At 52.1% G+C, this 14,877-nt stretch overlaps 1 protein-coding gene across 2 annotated transcripts; it reads right to left on the reverse strand.

The window, feature by feature from the left end:
- Positions 1-1,664: 1,664 nt before the first annotated feature.
- ttc9c (tetratricopeptide repeat domain 9C) lies at positions 1,665-14,863 on the reverse strand. Of its 2 annotated transcripts, none has more exons than XM_085976137.1 (4): positions 14,718-14,863; positions 9,797-10,052; positions 4,363-4,545; positions 1,665-2,054 (listed from the first exon to the last, which is right to left on the reverse strand). In XM_085976137.1, exons 1-4 carry the CDS (start codon positions 14,727-14,729, stop codon positions 1,957-1,959), a joined length of 549 nt encoding a protein of 182 aa, XP_085832263.1. In that variant the 5' UTR covers positions 14,730-14,863; the 3' UTR covers positions 1,665-1,956. The 2 variants fall into 2 exon arrangements, with proteins under 2 accessions (XP_085832263.1, XP_085832264.1); XM_085976138.1 differs by lacking the exon at positions 14,718-14,863 and adding an exon at positions 14,314-14,422.
- Positions 14,864-14,877: the final 14 nt, after the last annotated feature.

Consider the following 14,877-nt stretch of genomic DNA (forward strand, 5'->3'; position numbering starts at 1 on the left):
GCTCCTCCAATTCTGGCGTCTTGAGCATCCCCCTGATTTTAATCGCTCCACCATTGGCAGCCGTGCCTTCAGCTGCCTGGGCCGTAAGCTCTGGAATTCCCTCCCTAAACCTCTCCGCCTCTCTCTCCTCCTTTAAGACGCTCCTTAAAACAGACCTCTCTGACCAAGCTTTTGGTCACCTGTCCTAATAGCTCCTGATTTGGCTCGGTGTCAAATTTTAATTGATAATTGCTCCTGTGAAGCACCTTGGGACGTTTTACTACGATACAGGCGCTGTGTAAATGTAAGATGTTGTTGGCGATCGGGCAGTTATCGACTGCACATCCCTAGTTGCCCAGACAGCGGAGTGGCTTGCTCGGCCACTCCAGTGACAACCACATTGTGTAGGCCCAGACGGGTAAGAGGTGGCAGGTTACAAAGTAGGTTCAGCACAGAAATAGGCCCTTGGGCCCAACAGATCCCTGCCGGTGTTTATGCTCCACATGAGCCTCCTCCCACCCTGGCTCCCTTTCCTGAAGGACCATTAGTGAGCCAGGTGGGTTTTTACGGCGTTCCGACAGCTTCTCCTGGTCATTTTAGCTGGTGCCAGCCCCCAAATTGCCAGGTTTATTCAATTCAATCTCGCACGCTGGGATTTCAACTCGCAACTATTCAACTGTGGAGGGCGTCACTGTTGATCCAGATGTCTGCAGATGTTCGAGGGGGGGCGGGTTTCCTCCTGCCTAACCCGAGGGCAAGGGGGATGGGGTCAGCTACGGCCACCCCTCTTTCCCCCCCCCCACCTCACCCCACCCCCGCGCCGTTCCTGCTGTTTTGAACTTGGACGGCCCGTGCTCCACACTAGTGCAACACAGAGAGCAGACTCGGTCCGTGTTACAAGCAAATGATAAACGTATCCGACGCGCAGAGGCGGAGCGTGCGTCCGTCTCCTGGGACGCACAGACCAGTCGCTGCTGGGGCCACACTCCTGGCTGGAGATCGGATCGCCTTCTGCCTTACGTAAACCCGAGCCCGTCCAAAACTCTGCTGCCCCCATATCCTAACTCGCACCAAGTCCCGTTCACCCCTCACTGTGCTCGCTGACCTACAGTGGCTCCCTGTCCGGCAACCCCTCGATTTTAAAATTCTCATTCTTGTTTTCAAATCACTCCACGGCCCTCGCCCCCTCCCTCTCTCTGTAACCTCCTCCAGCCCTACAACCCTCCGAGATCTCTGCGCTCCTCCAATTCTGGCCTCTTGACCATCCCTGATTTTAATCGCTCCACCACTGGCGGCCGTGCCTTCAGCCGCCTGGGCCCTAAGCTCTGGAATTCCCTCCCTAAACCTCTCCGCCTCTATCCTCCTTTAAGACGCTCCTGAAAACTGACCTCTTTGACCAAGCTCAACTGCCCGAATACCTCATGTGGCTCGGTGTCAAATTTCTGTTTGATACTCGCTCCTATGAAGCGCCTCGGCTCGTTTTACAACATTAAAGGCGCTATATAAATGTACAATGTTGTTGTCGGGAGGAGAGGTTCCTGCTGGTGATCACTGTCCTGCACGGAACAGTCAGGACAGGACAGGGCTGGGTTCAGCTGTGTTGCCCACCCTGCCATCACTCACTGTCTCCAGTATATGGCAGCGGGAGGAATCTCCAATGAAATAAAAACACTCATCACGCACCATCTCTATATTCTGAAACCTTTAAAGATAAAAAAAAAAATCTCGCACCTGGATTAAATATCAAACACACGCGTGGCATTTGGTGAGGCTTTTGAGACGCTCCCTTACAAAAGCGCCGACTGAGGAAGCGTCACCGAGTTAACTTCGAACAAACGTGGAAAACACGGGCCCCGCTCTCTCCCGATGGGAGCAACGGGGGCGGGAAACGTCCAACGGCAGCAAACTCGTCGGAAGAGACGGACCGGCGCGGGACCCGCTGCGAGCGTCCGATGGGTGACTGCATCCGGCTGCCGGTCACTTGCCGAACATGCCCTTGTACATCATCTTCTCCTTCTCGTAGTATCGGCTGAGCCGCAGCTCAGTTTCCTGGATGTACTTCTTGACGTTAGCATCTGCAGGGGGGGGTGGGGGGGAAAAGGGGCAAATCCGTCATCTCAGGGTTTTCATTTTGTTTTTACTCACTGAAGCCGGGGCTCGGGTTCGGCGGGGCATTGACCGCCTGCCCTCCGGTGCCTTGTTTCCGAGTGGCCAGCCCGATCGCAGGCGGCGAGTGACATGAATCAGTCATTCATGAAAGACTTATGAAATAATACTGAGCGGCCTGCGGGTGGCGCTGTCCAGGGAGAGTATAAATACTCTGGCACGGGCCCAGCTTGCGCAGGACATTCTTAACAGGAACTAGTGACGGACACAACTAGACCTCCATGTTGTAAAACAGTTGATTAAAGCTTTGTTTAACGCTTAGACCAGGTGCCTAGTAGTTTTCTTACGTCAGCGAGTACTGGCGCTATTCCTCCGGGTACTGGCGCTATTCCGCCCTGTACTGGCGCTATTCCGCCCTGTACTGGCGCTATTCCGCCCTGTACTGGCGCTATTCCTCCGGGTACTGGCGCTATTCCACCGGGTAACTGGCGCTATTTCACCGGGTACTGGCGCTATTCCACCGGGTACTGGCGCTATTCCACCGGGTACTGGCGCTATTCCACCGGGTACTGGCGCTATTCCACCGGGTACTGGCGCTATTCCACCGGGTACTGGCGCTATTCCACCGGGTTCTGGCGCTATTCCACCGGGTACTGGCGCTATTCCACCGGGTACTGGCGCTATTCCTCCGGGTACTGGCGCTATTCCTCCGGGTACTGGCGCTATTCCTCCGGGTACTGGCGCTATTCCTCCGGGTACTGGCGCTATTCCTCCGGGTACTGGCGCTATTCCTCCGGGTACTGGCGCTATTCCTCCGGGTACTGGCGCTATTCCTCCGGGTGCCGCCGCTATTCCGCCGAGTACCGTCATGCTATTCGACCAAGTCCAGCGTCACAGCCGAGCCTGACGTCGCTGCCAAGCAACTGGAGCAGGAATCCGGGGTCAGTGGGGAAGGGCCAGCTCTCAAGAGGTCAGTTGCCTCGGCACAGAATGGGAGCTGGGTGAACCTGGGAGTTCCGTGCTCAGCACGGCTCACCCTATAAGGGGCTTCAATGATACGAGGCATGAGGGAAGAATGGAGCGAGCTGGGCTATCTTAGATGAGAAAGACTCGCATTTCCCCAGCGCCTTTCACGACCTCAGGACGTCCCAAAGCGCTTCACAGCCAATGAAGTACTTTCGAAGTGTGGTCACTGTTGTAACGTAAGAAACACGGCAGCCAATTTGCGCACAGCAAGCTCCCACAAACAACATGCTAAGCAGGAAACTCCCAGGTTCACCCAGCTCCCACTCTGCGCAGATGGAACTGACCAGATAATCTGTTTTTTTTAGTGATGTTGGTTGAGGGATAAACATTGGCCCCAGGACATTGGGGAGAACTCCCCCTGCTCTTCTTCCAATAGCGGCCGTGGGATCTTTTACATCCACCAGAGAGGGGCAGACGGGGGCCTGGGTTTAACGTCTCATCTGATAGTACTGGCACTGGGAATGTCAGCCTGGATTGTGGGCTCGAGTCCCTGGAGTGGGGAGTTGAAACCACGGCCTTCTGACTCGGAGGCGAGAGAGAGAGAGAGAGTGTGCCACCCACTGAGCCACGGCCGACACCTAGTACAGGAAACTCTCGATTTACCGGCACCTAAAATAACCGGAAATCTCTGTTAACCGGCAAAATTCAGGAGTAGGTTCAGGTAAGTTTTACTTCATATTAGTGGCTGTTCCTGGATCTGTGGCTGTGTAACCGGGGTGCCTGCACCGGTTGCTATGCAACAGGGACGCCTGGAACTTGTGGCCTGGGTTCCTGCACCTGTTGCTATGCAACAGGGATGCCTGGATCTTGTGGCCGGGGTGCCTGCACCTGTTGCTATGCAACAGGGATGCCTGGATCTTGTGGCCGGGGTGCCTGCACCTGTTGCTATGCAACAGGGACGCCTGGATCTTGTGGCCAGGGTGCCTGCACCTGTTGCTATGCAACAGGGATGCCTGGATCTTGTGGCCGGGGTGCCTGCACCTGTTGCTATGCAACAGGGATGCCTGGATCTTGTGGCCGGGGTGCCTGCACCTGTTGCTAAGCAACAGGGAAGCCTGGATCTATTGCTGTGTACGGGGCTCTCGTACCTTTCACTATACCTCTCTGTAATCCGGACTTTTTGATAAACCGGCACCACGCCGGTCCCGTCGGTGCCGGATAAAAAAGAATTTCCTGTAAATGGGATGGATGGGACCGAGATGGGCCGAATGGCCTCCCTCGTTCAATAATGACCCTGGCGGTGACGCTTACCGTTCGGGCAGATCTTGGAGGCCTCCGTGAGGTAGTGTAGGGCTCGGTCATAGTCCCCGATGTTGTAAAGAGACACTCCGGCGCGGTAGAGAGCCTTGGTGTTGCCAGCTTGTCGGTCCAATACCTTCAGGCAGTAGTCCCTCACCCGCTCGTAGTTCACCTTTTCAGACAGGAGGAGGCATGCTGGAGGGGAGAAAGACAGCCAGCAATCAAACCGCCTCTGCCCCCCCCCCACCCCCCACGCTCTCCAAGGGAGGCACCACTGAGCCGTAAAGATCGCGAACGCCCCGGGTTCCTCCGCTGAGCCACAGCACCCCCCAGGGCAGGGATGGGGGAGTGAATAAATATCAGGCTCCTGCTCTTGATTGTCCCTTGCATATTACATAGGATTACATATACACTTAATGGCCCAGTTTTAAAGAGTGTGCAGGGACCGAGGGACCTGGGAGTTAATGTGCATCGGTCCCTGAAGGTGGCGGGACATATTGAGAGAGTGGTTAGCAAAGCATATGGGATCTTGGGCTTCATAAATAGAGGTATTGAGTACAAAAGTAGAGAAGTTATGCTGAATCTTTATAAAGCACTGGTTAGGCCACAACTGGAGTATTGCGTCCAGTTCTGGTCACCACACTTTAGGAAGGATGTGAAGGCCCTCGAGAGGGTGCAGAGGAGATTTACCAGAATGGTTCCGGGGATGGGGGATCTTAGCTACAAGGACAGGTCGGAGAAGCTGGATTTGTTTTCATTAGAGCAAAGGAGGTTGAGGGGTGATTTGATCGAGGTGTACAAGATTATGACGGGTTTGGATAGGCTAGACGGGGAAAGGCTGTTCCCACTAGTTGATGGTACAAGGACTAGGGGACACAGATTTAAGGTCTTGTGAAAGCGATACAGGGGGGGGGATGTGAGGAAAAACTTTTTACGCAGCGAGTGGTGAGGACCTGGAACTCGCTGCCGACGGAAGTGGTGGAAGCGGAGACACTCGATGTTTTCAAGGGGAGACTGGATCGGCACTGGAGGGAAATAAACTTGGAGGGCTACGGGGATAGAGCGGGGGAATGGGACTGACTGGATCGCTCTACAGACTCGATGGGCCCAATGGCCTCCTTCTGTGCCGTTATGACTCTATGACATCGGATATACGGCACAGAAAGAGGCCATTCGGCCCAACCAGTCCATGCCGGTGTTTATGCTCCACTTGAGCCTCCTCCCGTCTTTCCTCATCTCACTCTATCAGCGTAACCCTCTATTCCCTTCTCCCTCATACGCTTGTCCAGCCTCCCCTTAAACACATCAATACTATTCGCCTCAACCACTCCCTGTGGTAGCGAGTTCCACATTCTCACCACTCTCTGGGTAAAGAAGTTTCTCCTGAATTCCCTATTGGATTTCTTGGTGACTAGCTTATATTGATGGCCTCTAGTTATGCTCTTCCCCACAAGTGGAAACATTCTTGCGTGCTCGGACGCTGGATGGGGCTTGGCTATGCTGCGCCCCCCCCCACCCCCCATGGTTGAACAGTCTGCCGAAACTCACGCTTTGGAGTGAATGCACGCGCGGTATTTTGCTTCTTCCGCTCGCTCAGCGAAATAATCTTAAAAGATATTGAAAGAAAATTTCTAACACACTGGCTGCGAGATGTTTATCAATTCATTGAATCATACAGCACAGGAGGAGGCCATTCAGCCCATCGTGCCCCTGCCGGGTCTTTGAAAGAGCTATCCAATTAATCCCACCCCCCTGCTGGAGAATTGCAAATGTTACACCATTGTTCAAAAAAGGGTGTAAAGATAAACCCAGCAACTACAGGCCGGTCAGTTTAACCTCGGTAGTGGGAAAAGCTTTTAGAAACAGTAATCAGGGACAAAATTAACAGTCACTTGGACAAGTGTGGAGTAATTAAGGGAAGCCAGCACGGATTTGTTAAAGGCAAATCGTGTTTAACCAACTTGATCCGAGTTTTTTGATGAGGTAACAGAGTGGGTTGATGAGGGCAATGCGGTTGACGTGGTGAACATGGATTTCCAAAAGGCGTTCGACAAAGTGCCACATAATAGACTTGCCAGCAAAGTTCAAGCCCATGGAATAAAAGGGACGGTGGCAGCATGGATACGGAATTGGCTGAGTGACAGGAAACAGAGAGTAGTGGTGAACGGTTGTTTTTCGGACTGGAGGAAGGTATACAGTGCTGTTCCCCAGGGGTCGGTTCTAGGACCACTGCTTTTCTCGATATATATTAATGACTTGGCCTTGGGAGTACAGGGCACTGTTTCAAAATTTGCAGATGACACAAAACTTGGAAGTATAGTGAACAGTGAGGAGGAGAGTGATAGACTTCAGGAAGGCTGGTGAAATGGGCGGACACGAAGCAGATGAAATTTAACGCAGAAAAGTGCGAAGTGATACATTTTGGTAGAAAGAATGAGGAGAGGAAATATAAATTAAATGGTACAATCCTAAAGGGGGTGCACGAACAGAGAGACCTGGGGGTATGTGTGAACAAATCGTTGAAGGTGGCAGGGCAGATTGAGAAAGCAGTTAAAAAGGCTTACAGGATCCCGGGCTTCGTGAATAGAGGTATAGAGTACAAAAGTGTGGAAATTATGATAAACCTGTATAAAACACTGGTTCGGCCCCAACAGGAGTATTGTGTCCAATTCTGAGCACCGCACTTTAGGAAGGATGTGAAGGCCTTAGAGAGGGTGCAGAAAAGATTTACAAGATTGGTTCCAGGGGATGAGGGACTTCAGTTACGTGGATAGACTGGAGAAGCTGGGGTTGTTCTCCTTAGAGCAGAGAAGGTTGAGAGGAGATTTGATGGAGGTGTTCAAAATCATGAGGGGTCTGGACAGAGTAGAGAGAGAGAAACTGTTCCCATTGGCGGAAGGGTCGAGAACCAGAGGACAAAGATTTAAGGTGATTGACAAAAAAACCAAAGGCGGCGTGAGGAAAAACTTTTTTACGCAGCGAGTGGTTAGGATCTGGAATGCGCTGCCCGAGAGGGCGGGGGAGGCAGACTCAATCATGGCTTTCAAAAGGGAATTGGATAAGTACCTGTAGGAAAGAGATTCACAGGGTGACGGGGAAAGGGCGGGAGAGTGGGACTAGCTCAGAGTCAGCACGGGCTCGACGGGCCGAATGGCCTTCTTCCCTGCTGTAACCATTCTATGATTCTATGCTCTTTCCCCCTAGCCCTGCACATTTTTTCCCTTCAAGTATTTATCCAGTTCCCTTTTGAAAGTTACTATTGAATCTGATTTCAGGCAGCGCGTTCCAGATCACAACAAATCGCTGCGTAAAAAAAATTCTCATCTCCCCTCTGGTTCTTTTGCCAATTATCTTAAATCTGTGTCCCTCTGGTTACCGACCCTCCTGCCAGTGGAAACAGTTTCTCCTTATTTACTCCATCGAAACCCCTCATGATTTTGAACGCCTCTATTAAATCTCCTCTTAGCCTTCTCTGCTCTAAGGAGAACAACTCCAGCTTCTCCAGTCTATCCACGTAACTGAAGTCCTTCATCCCTGGCACTGTTCTACTTAATCTCCTCTGCACCCTCTCCCAAGGCCTTGACCTCCTTCCTAAAATGTGGGGTGCACAGAATTGGCCCCCATACTCCAGCTGGGGCCTAAGCCAGTGCTTTACAGAGACAAGCCATCGAATTGCTTATTGGAGGATAGATACATTCCAATTAGCATAGTGACCGTCTTTCACCTGATTTTGAATTCACATTCTAACTTGAGGCTGTGAACATAGGAGGAGGAGGAGGCCGTTCAGCCCCTCGAGCCTGTTCCGCCATCCAGTGAGATCATGGCTGATCTGCGAGCTAACTCCATCTACCCGCCTTTGCCCCATATCCCTTTGGTCAGATGGGCGGAACAGTGGCAAATGGAATTTAACCCTGAAAAGTGTGAGGTGATGCATTTTGGAGGGACTAACAAGGCAAGGGAATACACAATGAATGGTGCGACCCTAAGAAAGACAGAGGATCAGAGGGACCTTGGTGTACATGTACATAGATCCCTGAAGGAAGCAGAACAGGTGGATAAGGTGGTTAAAAAGGCATATGGGATACTTGCCTTCATTAGCCGAGGCATAGAATGTAAGAGCAGGGAGGTTATGATGGAGCTGTACCAAACGCTGGTAAGGCCACAGCTGGAATACTGTGTGCAGTTCTGGTCGCCACACTATAGGAAGGATGTGATTGCTTTGGAGAGGGTGCAGAGGAGATTCACCAGGATGTTACCTGGGCTGGAGCGCTTCAGTTATGAAGAGAGACTGGACAGGCTGGGGTTGTTTTCCTTAGAGCAGAGAAGGCTGAGGGGGGGACCTGATTGAGGTATACAAAATTATGAGGGGCATAGATAGGGTAGATAGAAAGGAACTTTTCCCCTTAGTAGAGGGGTCAATAACAAGGGGGCATAGTTTCAAGGTAAGGGGCAGGAGGTTTAGAGGGGATTTGAGGAAAAACTTTTTCACCCAGAGGGTGGTTGGAATCTGGAACTCACTGCCTGAAAGGGCGGTAGAGGCAGGAACCCTCACAACATTCAAGAAGCATTTGGATGAGCACTTGAAATGCCATAGCATACAAGGCTACGGACCAAATGCTGGAAAATGGGATTAGAATAGACGGGGCTTGATGGCCGGTGTGGACACGATGGGCCGAAGGGCCTCTTTCTGTGCTGTATAACTCTATGACTCTATGGTTAACAGAAAGCTATCAATCTCAGATTTAAAGTTAACAACTGATCTAGCATCAATTGCTGTTTGCGGTAGAGTTCCAAACTCCGACCGCCCTTTGTGTGTAGAAGTCCTCGGCCCAGCCATCTTCAGCTGCTTCATCAATGATCTTCCCTCCAACATAAGGTCAGAAATGGGGATGTTCGCTGGTGACTGCACAGTGTTCAGCGCCATTCACTGAACACTCTGTTTCCTAACTTCACTCCTGAAAGGTCTGGCTCTAATTTTTAGACAATGCCCCCTAGTCCTAGACTCCCCAACCAGCGGAAATAGTTTCTCTCTCTCTCTACCCTATCTGTTCCCCTTAATATCCTGAAAACTTCGATCAGATCACCCCTTAACTTTATAAATTCCGGGGAATACAATTTGTGTAATCTCTCCTCGTAATTTAACCCTTGGAGTCCGGGTATCATTCTGGTAAACCTACGCTGCACTCCCTCCAAGGCCAATATATCCTTCCCGAGGTGAGAATCTCATCCCTTTTAAAGCAAGCTTTGACTCGGAATCACAGAGTGGTACAGCACAGAAGGAGACCATTCGGCCCGTGGTGCCAGTGTCGGGACATTTTCAAAAGATGCTCGTGTCTTGGATCCCTTTTCTGCGGGAGAAACGAAAAGGTCATAAAACAAGCAATGAAAAGGAGAGGTGGGGGGGGGGGGGGGGGGGAGGAGAAGGCAACAGCAAGTTGCTCGGTACCTGCCAAGTTGTTGTAACAGTCGCACTCGGTGCCATAGAGCAACTCCGTCTGCTCGGGACTGAGTTTGATCTTCTCGCCCCCGAACGCCTGCAGGGGGTTGGGTTCCTCGGGGTCCAGGCCCCGCAGGTGCATGAGTGCCCAGTGGTACCTGCTGATGGCCTCGCGCACCCTCTTCTGCTTGTAATAATGGTTCCCCTCCATCTTGTACTGGATGGCCTGCTGAATCCGCGTCTCGAACTGGTCCTCGGGGCGATTCTAGGCAAGGAAGAAGGGAAAGAGGTAGCGAGGGGCGGAATTACGGATCTCAGAAACATTCTCCACCCACCTACCCAAATTTATCTCCCCTCCTGATTCCTTGCTGGGGTACGGGGTCCCAGCGGGTGCTGAAGGCCCAGTGGTCATTATTCAGGTGGCGGTACCTCCTCCCACCTCCATAACCAGAGTTATAACGGCACAGGAGGCCGCCAATTGGCCCATCGAGTTTGTGCCGGCTCGCTGTAGAGCAATCCAGTTAGTCACAGTCCCCCGCTCTATCCCTGCAAGTTTATTTCCCTCAAGTGCCTATTCAGTCTCCCCTTGAAAACATTGTCTCTGCTTCCACCACGTCCATCAGCAGCGAGTTCCAGGTCCTCACCACTCGCTGCTTAAAAAAGTTTTTCCTCACATCCCCCCCCGTATCTCTTGCCCAAAACCTTAAATCTGTGTCCCCTACTCCTTCTATCAGCAACTAGTGGGAACAGCCTTTCCCCATCTAGCCTATCCAAACCTGTCATAATCTTGTACACCTCGATCAAATCACCCCTCAACCTCCTTTGCTCTAATGAAAACAAACCCAGCTTCTGCAACCTGTCCTTGTAGCTAAGATCCCCCATCCATCACCCGTCTCCACCCTTGCCTCAGCTTATCTGCTGCTGAAACCCTCATCTGTGCTTTGTTACCTCTAGACTCGACTATTCCAACGCACTCCTGGCCCGGCCTCCCATGTTCCACCCTCCATAAACTTGAGGTCATCCAAAACGCTGCTGCCCCCGTGTCCTAACTCGCACCAAGTCCCGTTCACCCATCACCCCCTGTGCTCACTGCCCCGTGTCCTAACTCGCACCAAGTCCCGTTCACCCATCACCCCCTGTGCTCACTGCCCCGTGTCCTAACTCGCACCAAGTCCCGTTCACCCATCACCCCCTGTGCTCACTGCCCCGTGTCCTAACTCACACCAAGTCCCGTTCGCCCATCACCCCCTGTGCTCGCTGACCTACATTGGCTCCCGGTCCAGCAACCCCTCGAGTTTAAAATTCTCATCCTTGTTTTCAAATCCCTCCATGGCCCTCGCCCCCCTCCCTATCTCTGTAACCTCCTCCAGCCCCACAACCCCCCAAGATCTCTGCGCTCCTCCAATTCTGGCCTCTTGAGCATCCCCCGATTTTAATCGCTCCACCATTGGCGGCCGTGCCTTCAGCTGCCTGGGCCCTGAGCTCTGGAATTCCCTCCCTAAACCTCTCCGCCTCTCTCTGCTCCTTTAAGACGCTCCTTAAAACCTGCCTCTTTGACCAAGCTTTTGGTCGCCTGCCCTAATATCTCCTTATGTGGCTCGGTGTCAAATTCAGTCTGATAATCGCTCCTGTGAAGCACCTTGGGACGTTTTACTACGTTAAAGGCGCTGTATAAATGCAAGTTGTTGTTGTTGTTATTCGACCATGGGTGTTATCACGGTTGTCCTCACCCAACTCACACTTCCCAGCTGGAGGCACAGGATCGCGATTGGGAGCAGAAACTCCGACTGACTCCCCTCTCCTCCACTAATGGAGGAACACTGCGGTTGTTTGTAACGCCTCCCGCCCCACCCCCTTTAATACCCAGGCCGAGAATAGCGCTCTGAGCACAGATGGGGATTGACGCAGCCCAGGGTCTTCGACGGAGAGCTCATAAAACGTTCTGTTTGGTTCGCTAGCAAAGAGAAAGCTCAGGCGTGACCTGATAGAGACCTTTAAAATTATGAAGGGGTTCACTAGGGTAGACATTTGTTGGGGAGACTAGAACTAGGGGTCACAAAATGGGGCTGCGCTGTAACAAGTCTCTGAGTGCAGTCTGTGCCACTCCATTTTGCATTTCTACAGCGCCTTTCACAATCTGTACAGTAAATGAAGTACTTTTAAAGTGAAGACACTGTTGTAATGTAGGAAACGCGGCCACCAATTGCACACAGCAAGCTCCCATAGACAGCAATGAGATAATGATCAGATAATCTGTTTTTAGTGATGTTGATTGAGGGATAAATATTGGCCCCAGGACACCGGGGAGAACTCCCCCTGCTCTTCTTCCAATAGTGGCCGTGGGATCTTTTACATCCACCTGAGAGAGCAGGCGGGGCCTCGGGTTTAATGTCTCATCCAAATGACGGCACCTCCGACAGTGCAGCGCTCCCTCAGTACTGCCCCTGCGACAGTGCGGCGCTCCCTCAGTACCACCCCTCCGACAGTGCGGCGCTCCCTCAGTACTGCCCCTCCGACAGTGCGGCGCTCCCTCAGTACCGCCCCTCCGACAGTGCGGCGCTCCCTCAGTACTGCCCCTCCGACAGTGCGGCGCTCCCTCAGTACTGCCCCTCCGACAGTGCGGCGCTCCCTCAGTACTGCCCCTCCGACAGTGCGGCGTTCCCTCAGTACTGCCCCTCCGACAGTGCGGCGCTCCCTCAGTACTGCCCCTCCGACAGTGCGGCGCTCCCTCAGTACTGCCCCTCCGACAGTGCGGCGCTCCCTCAGTACTGCCCCTCTGAGTGCGGCGCTCCCTCAGTACCGCCCCTCCGACAGTGCGGCGCTCCCTCAGCACTGTGAGTGGGACTCGAATTTACAACCTTCTGACTCCCAGGCGTGGGTGCTACCCACTGAGCCACGATGAAGTACTTATTGAAGTAAGGTCACCGCTGCAACGTGGGAATCGCAGCCGCCAATTGCGCACAGCAAGCTCCCACCAACAGCGATGTGCGAATGACCCAGACCGTCCGGTTTTTTTTCAGTGTTGTTAGGCGAGTGATAAATATTGGCTCTGGGACAGCGGAGAGGGAGAGCTCCCCTACCGCCCGCTCTTCCAAACAGCGGCCGCGGCATCTTTAACGTCAAAACACTAAAAGTTGCGACGCAGGTTAGCAAGGCCGTTAAAAAAGCAAACCAAGCACCAGGGTTTATTTCTAGAGGGATAGAATTGAAAAGTAGGGAAGTTATGATAAACCTGTATCGAACCTTGGTTAGACCAAACTTGGAGCACTGCGTAAAATTGACCCTTAGTGTTAGGGGGGATTAAATACGTGGGGTTACGGGGATAGGGCTTGGGTGGGATGGCTGTCGGTGTAGGGACCGGGTGCTAGGGTTTGGATGATCAGCCATGATCTCGTTGAATGGCGGAGCAGGCTCGAAGGGCCGAATGGCCTAATCCTGCTCCTATCTTCTATGTTTCTATGGTCGCTATATTATAAAAAGGATATAGAGGCACTGGAGAGGGTGCAGAGAAGATTTACAAGGATGATACCAAAAATGCGAGGGTATACATATCAGGGAAGGATGAACAGGCTGGGTCTCTTTTCTCTTGAAAAGAGAAGGCTGAGGGGTGACCTAATAGAGGTCTTTAAAATGATGAGAGGTTTTGAGAGAGTGGATACAGAGAGAATGTTCCCACTTGTGGGGAAGAGCTTAACTAGGGGCCATCAATATAAGATAGTCACTGATAAATCCAATAGGGAATTCAGGAGAAACTTCTTTACCCAGAGAGTGACGAGAATGTGGAACTCGCTACCACAGGGAGAGGTTGAGGCGAATAGTATTGATGCATTTAAGGGGAGGCTGGACAAGCGTATGAGGGACGCCCTGAAATGCCAAGAACTGACCATAAAGAAGAATACCCTCAGTCAACTAGTCCTGGGACTCAGTGAAGTAACTACTAACAATAACCAGCCCCAGGACAGTGACAGGGTAACACAAAGAATTCGACCCAACACAATCGTCACTAAGCAAAAGGAAAAATATCTGACATATTGGGCAGAAACAACAAAAACCCAAAGCAAACTCAATTGCTACTTGGCCCTAAACAGACAATACAACATAGCTGATTACCTGACCATGGTAAAGGATAACAAACTGAGAAGAACCTTGACAAGGTACAGACTTAGCGAACATAGCCTAGCGATCGAAAAAGGCAGACACAGGCAGGCCAGGCTACCAAGAGAAGACAGGATATGCTCTCACTGCAGTCAGGGAGTAGTGGAGACAGAGATGCACTTCCTCACAGCCTGTGGAAAATATCAGGGCATCAGGGAGAATTTCTACCAAAAATTCTCACAAATATGCCCTGATTTCAGAAATCTGAATGACAACCAAAATCTCCCATTCCTACTGGGAGAGGAGAGAAGCTGTGTAACACTGGCGGCACACTATGTTACAGCTTGCCATGAACAGAGGGACAACCAGTAAACTAAGAAAAGAATATATATAAACAATGCAAATGTATATTTATACACTCAGGGATATACCTGTTTATACACTGTATGAATAGAACTGCGTTTATGTGCTAAACCATAAATGTATTTTGATGCTTTGGCAACATAAGATGTAACTTATCATGCCAATAAAGCGATTTGAATTGTGAATTGTGAATAGAGGGTTACACTGATAGATTGAGATGAGGAAAGGCGGGAGGAGGCTCGAGTGGAGCATAAACGCGCGCGGACTGGTTGGGTCGCACGGCCTGTTTCTGTGCCGCATAGCCGGTGTAAACGGCGGCCGCGGGATGGTTAACGTCCGCCCGGGAGGGACGCGCAGTCCGTCCCGCTCCGGCAACTCCCCTCCTCAGCGTCCGCAACCGGTGCCGTCCCCGGGCGACCGTCGCCCTCCCACATTCCCCCTTTAAGGAGACTTGGGCCCGCCCCCTTCTCACCTGCGTTGCCATGGCCCTGGCAGTCACCCGGCAACCCTGCGGAGGGGGGACAAAAAAACCCAAACACACACACACTGCCTGTGACCTCGCCTGCAGCCTGACCCGGAAGGGAACATCGAGAGCCCTGCCCAGGGCTGAAGCCGGCCTGGGCTCGGCCCGC

This window comes from Somniosus microcephalus, unplaced genomic scaffold (genome assembly GCF_052327205.1).
Source record: "Somniosus microcephalus isolate GS21.2 unplaced genomic scaffold, FLI_Smic_1.0 unresolved_chr2, whole genome shotgun sequence".
NCBI classification, from domain to species: Eukaryota; Metazoa; Chordata; class Chondrichthyes; order Squaliformes; family Somniosidae; genus Somniosus; species Somniosus microcephalus.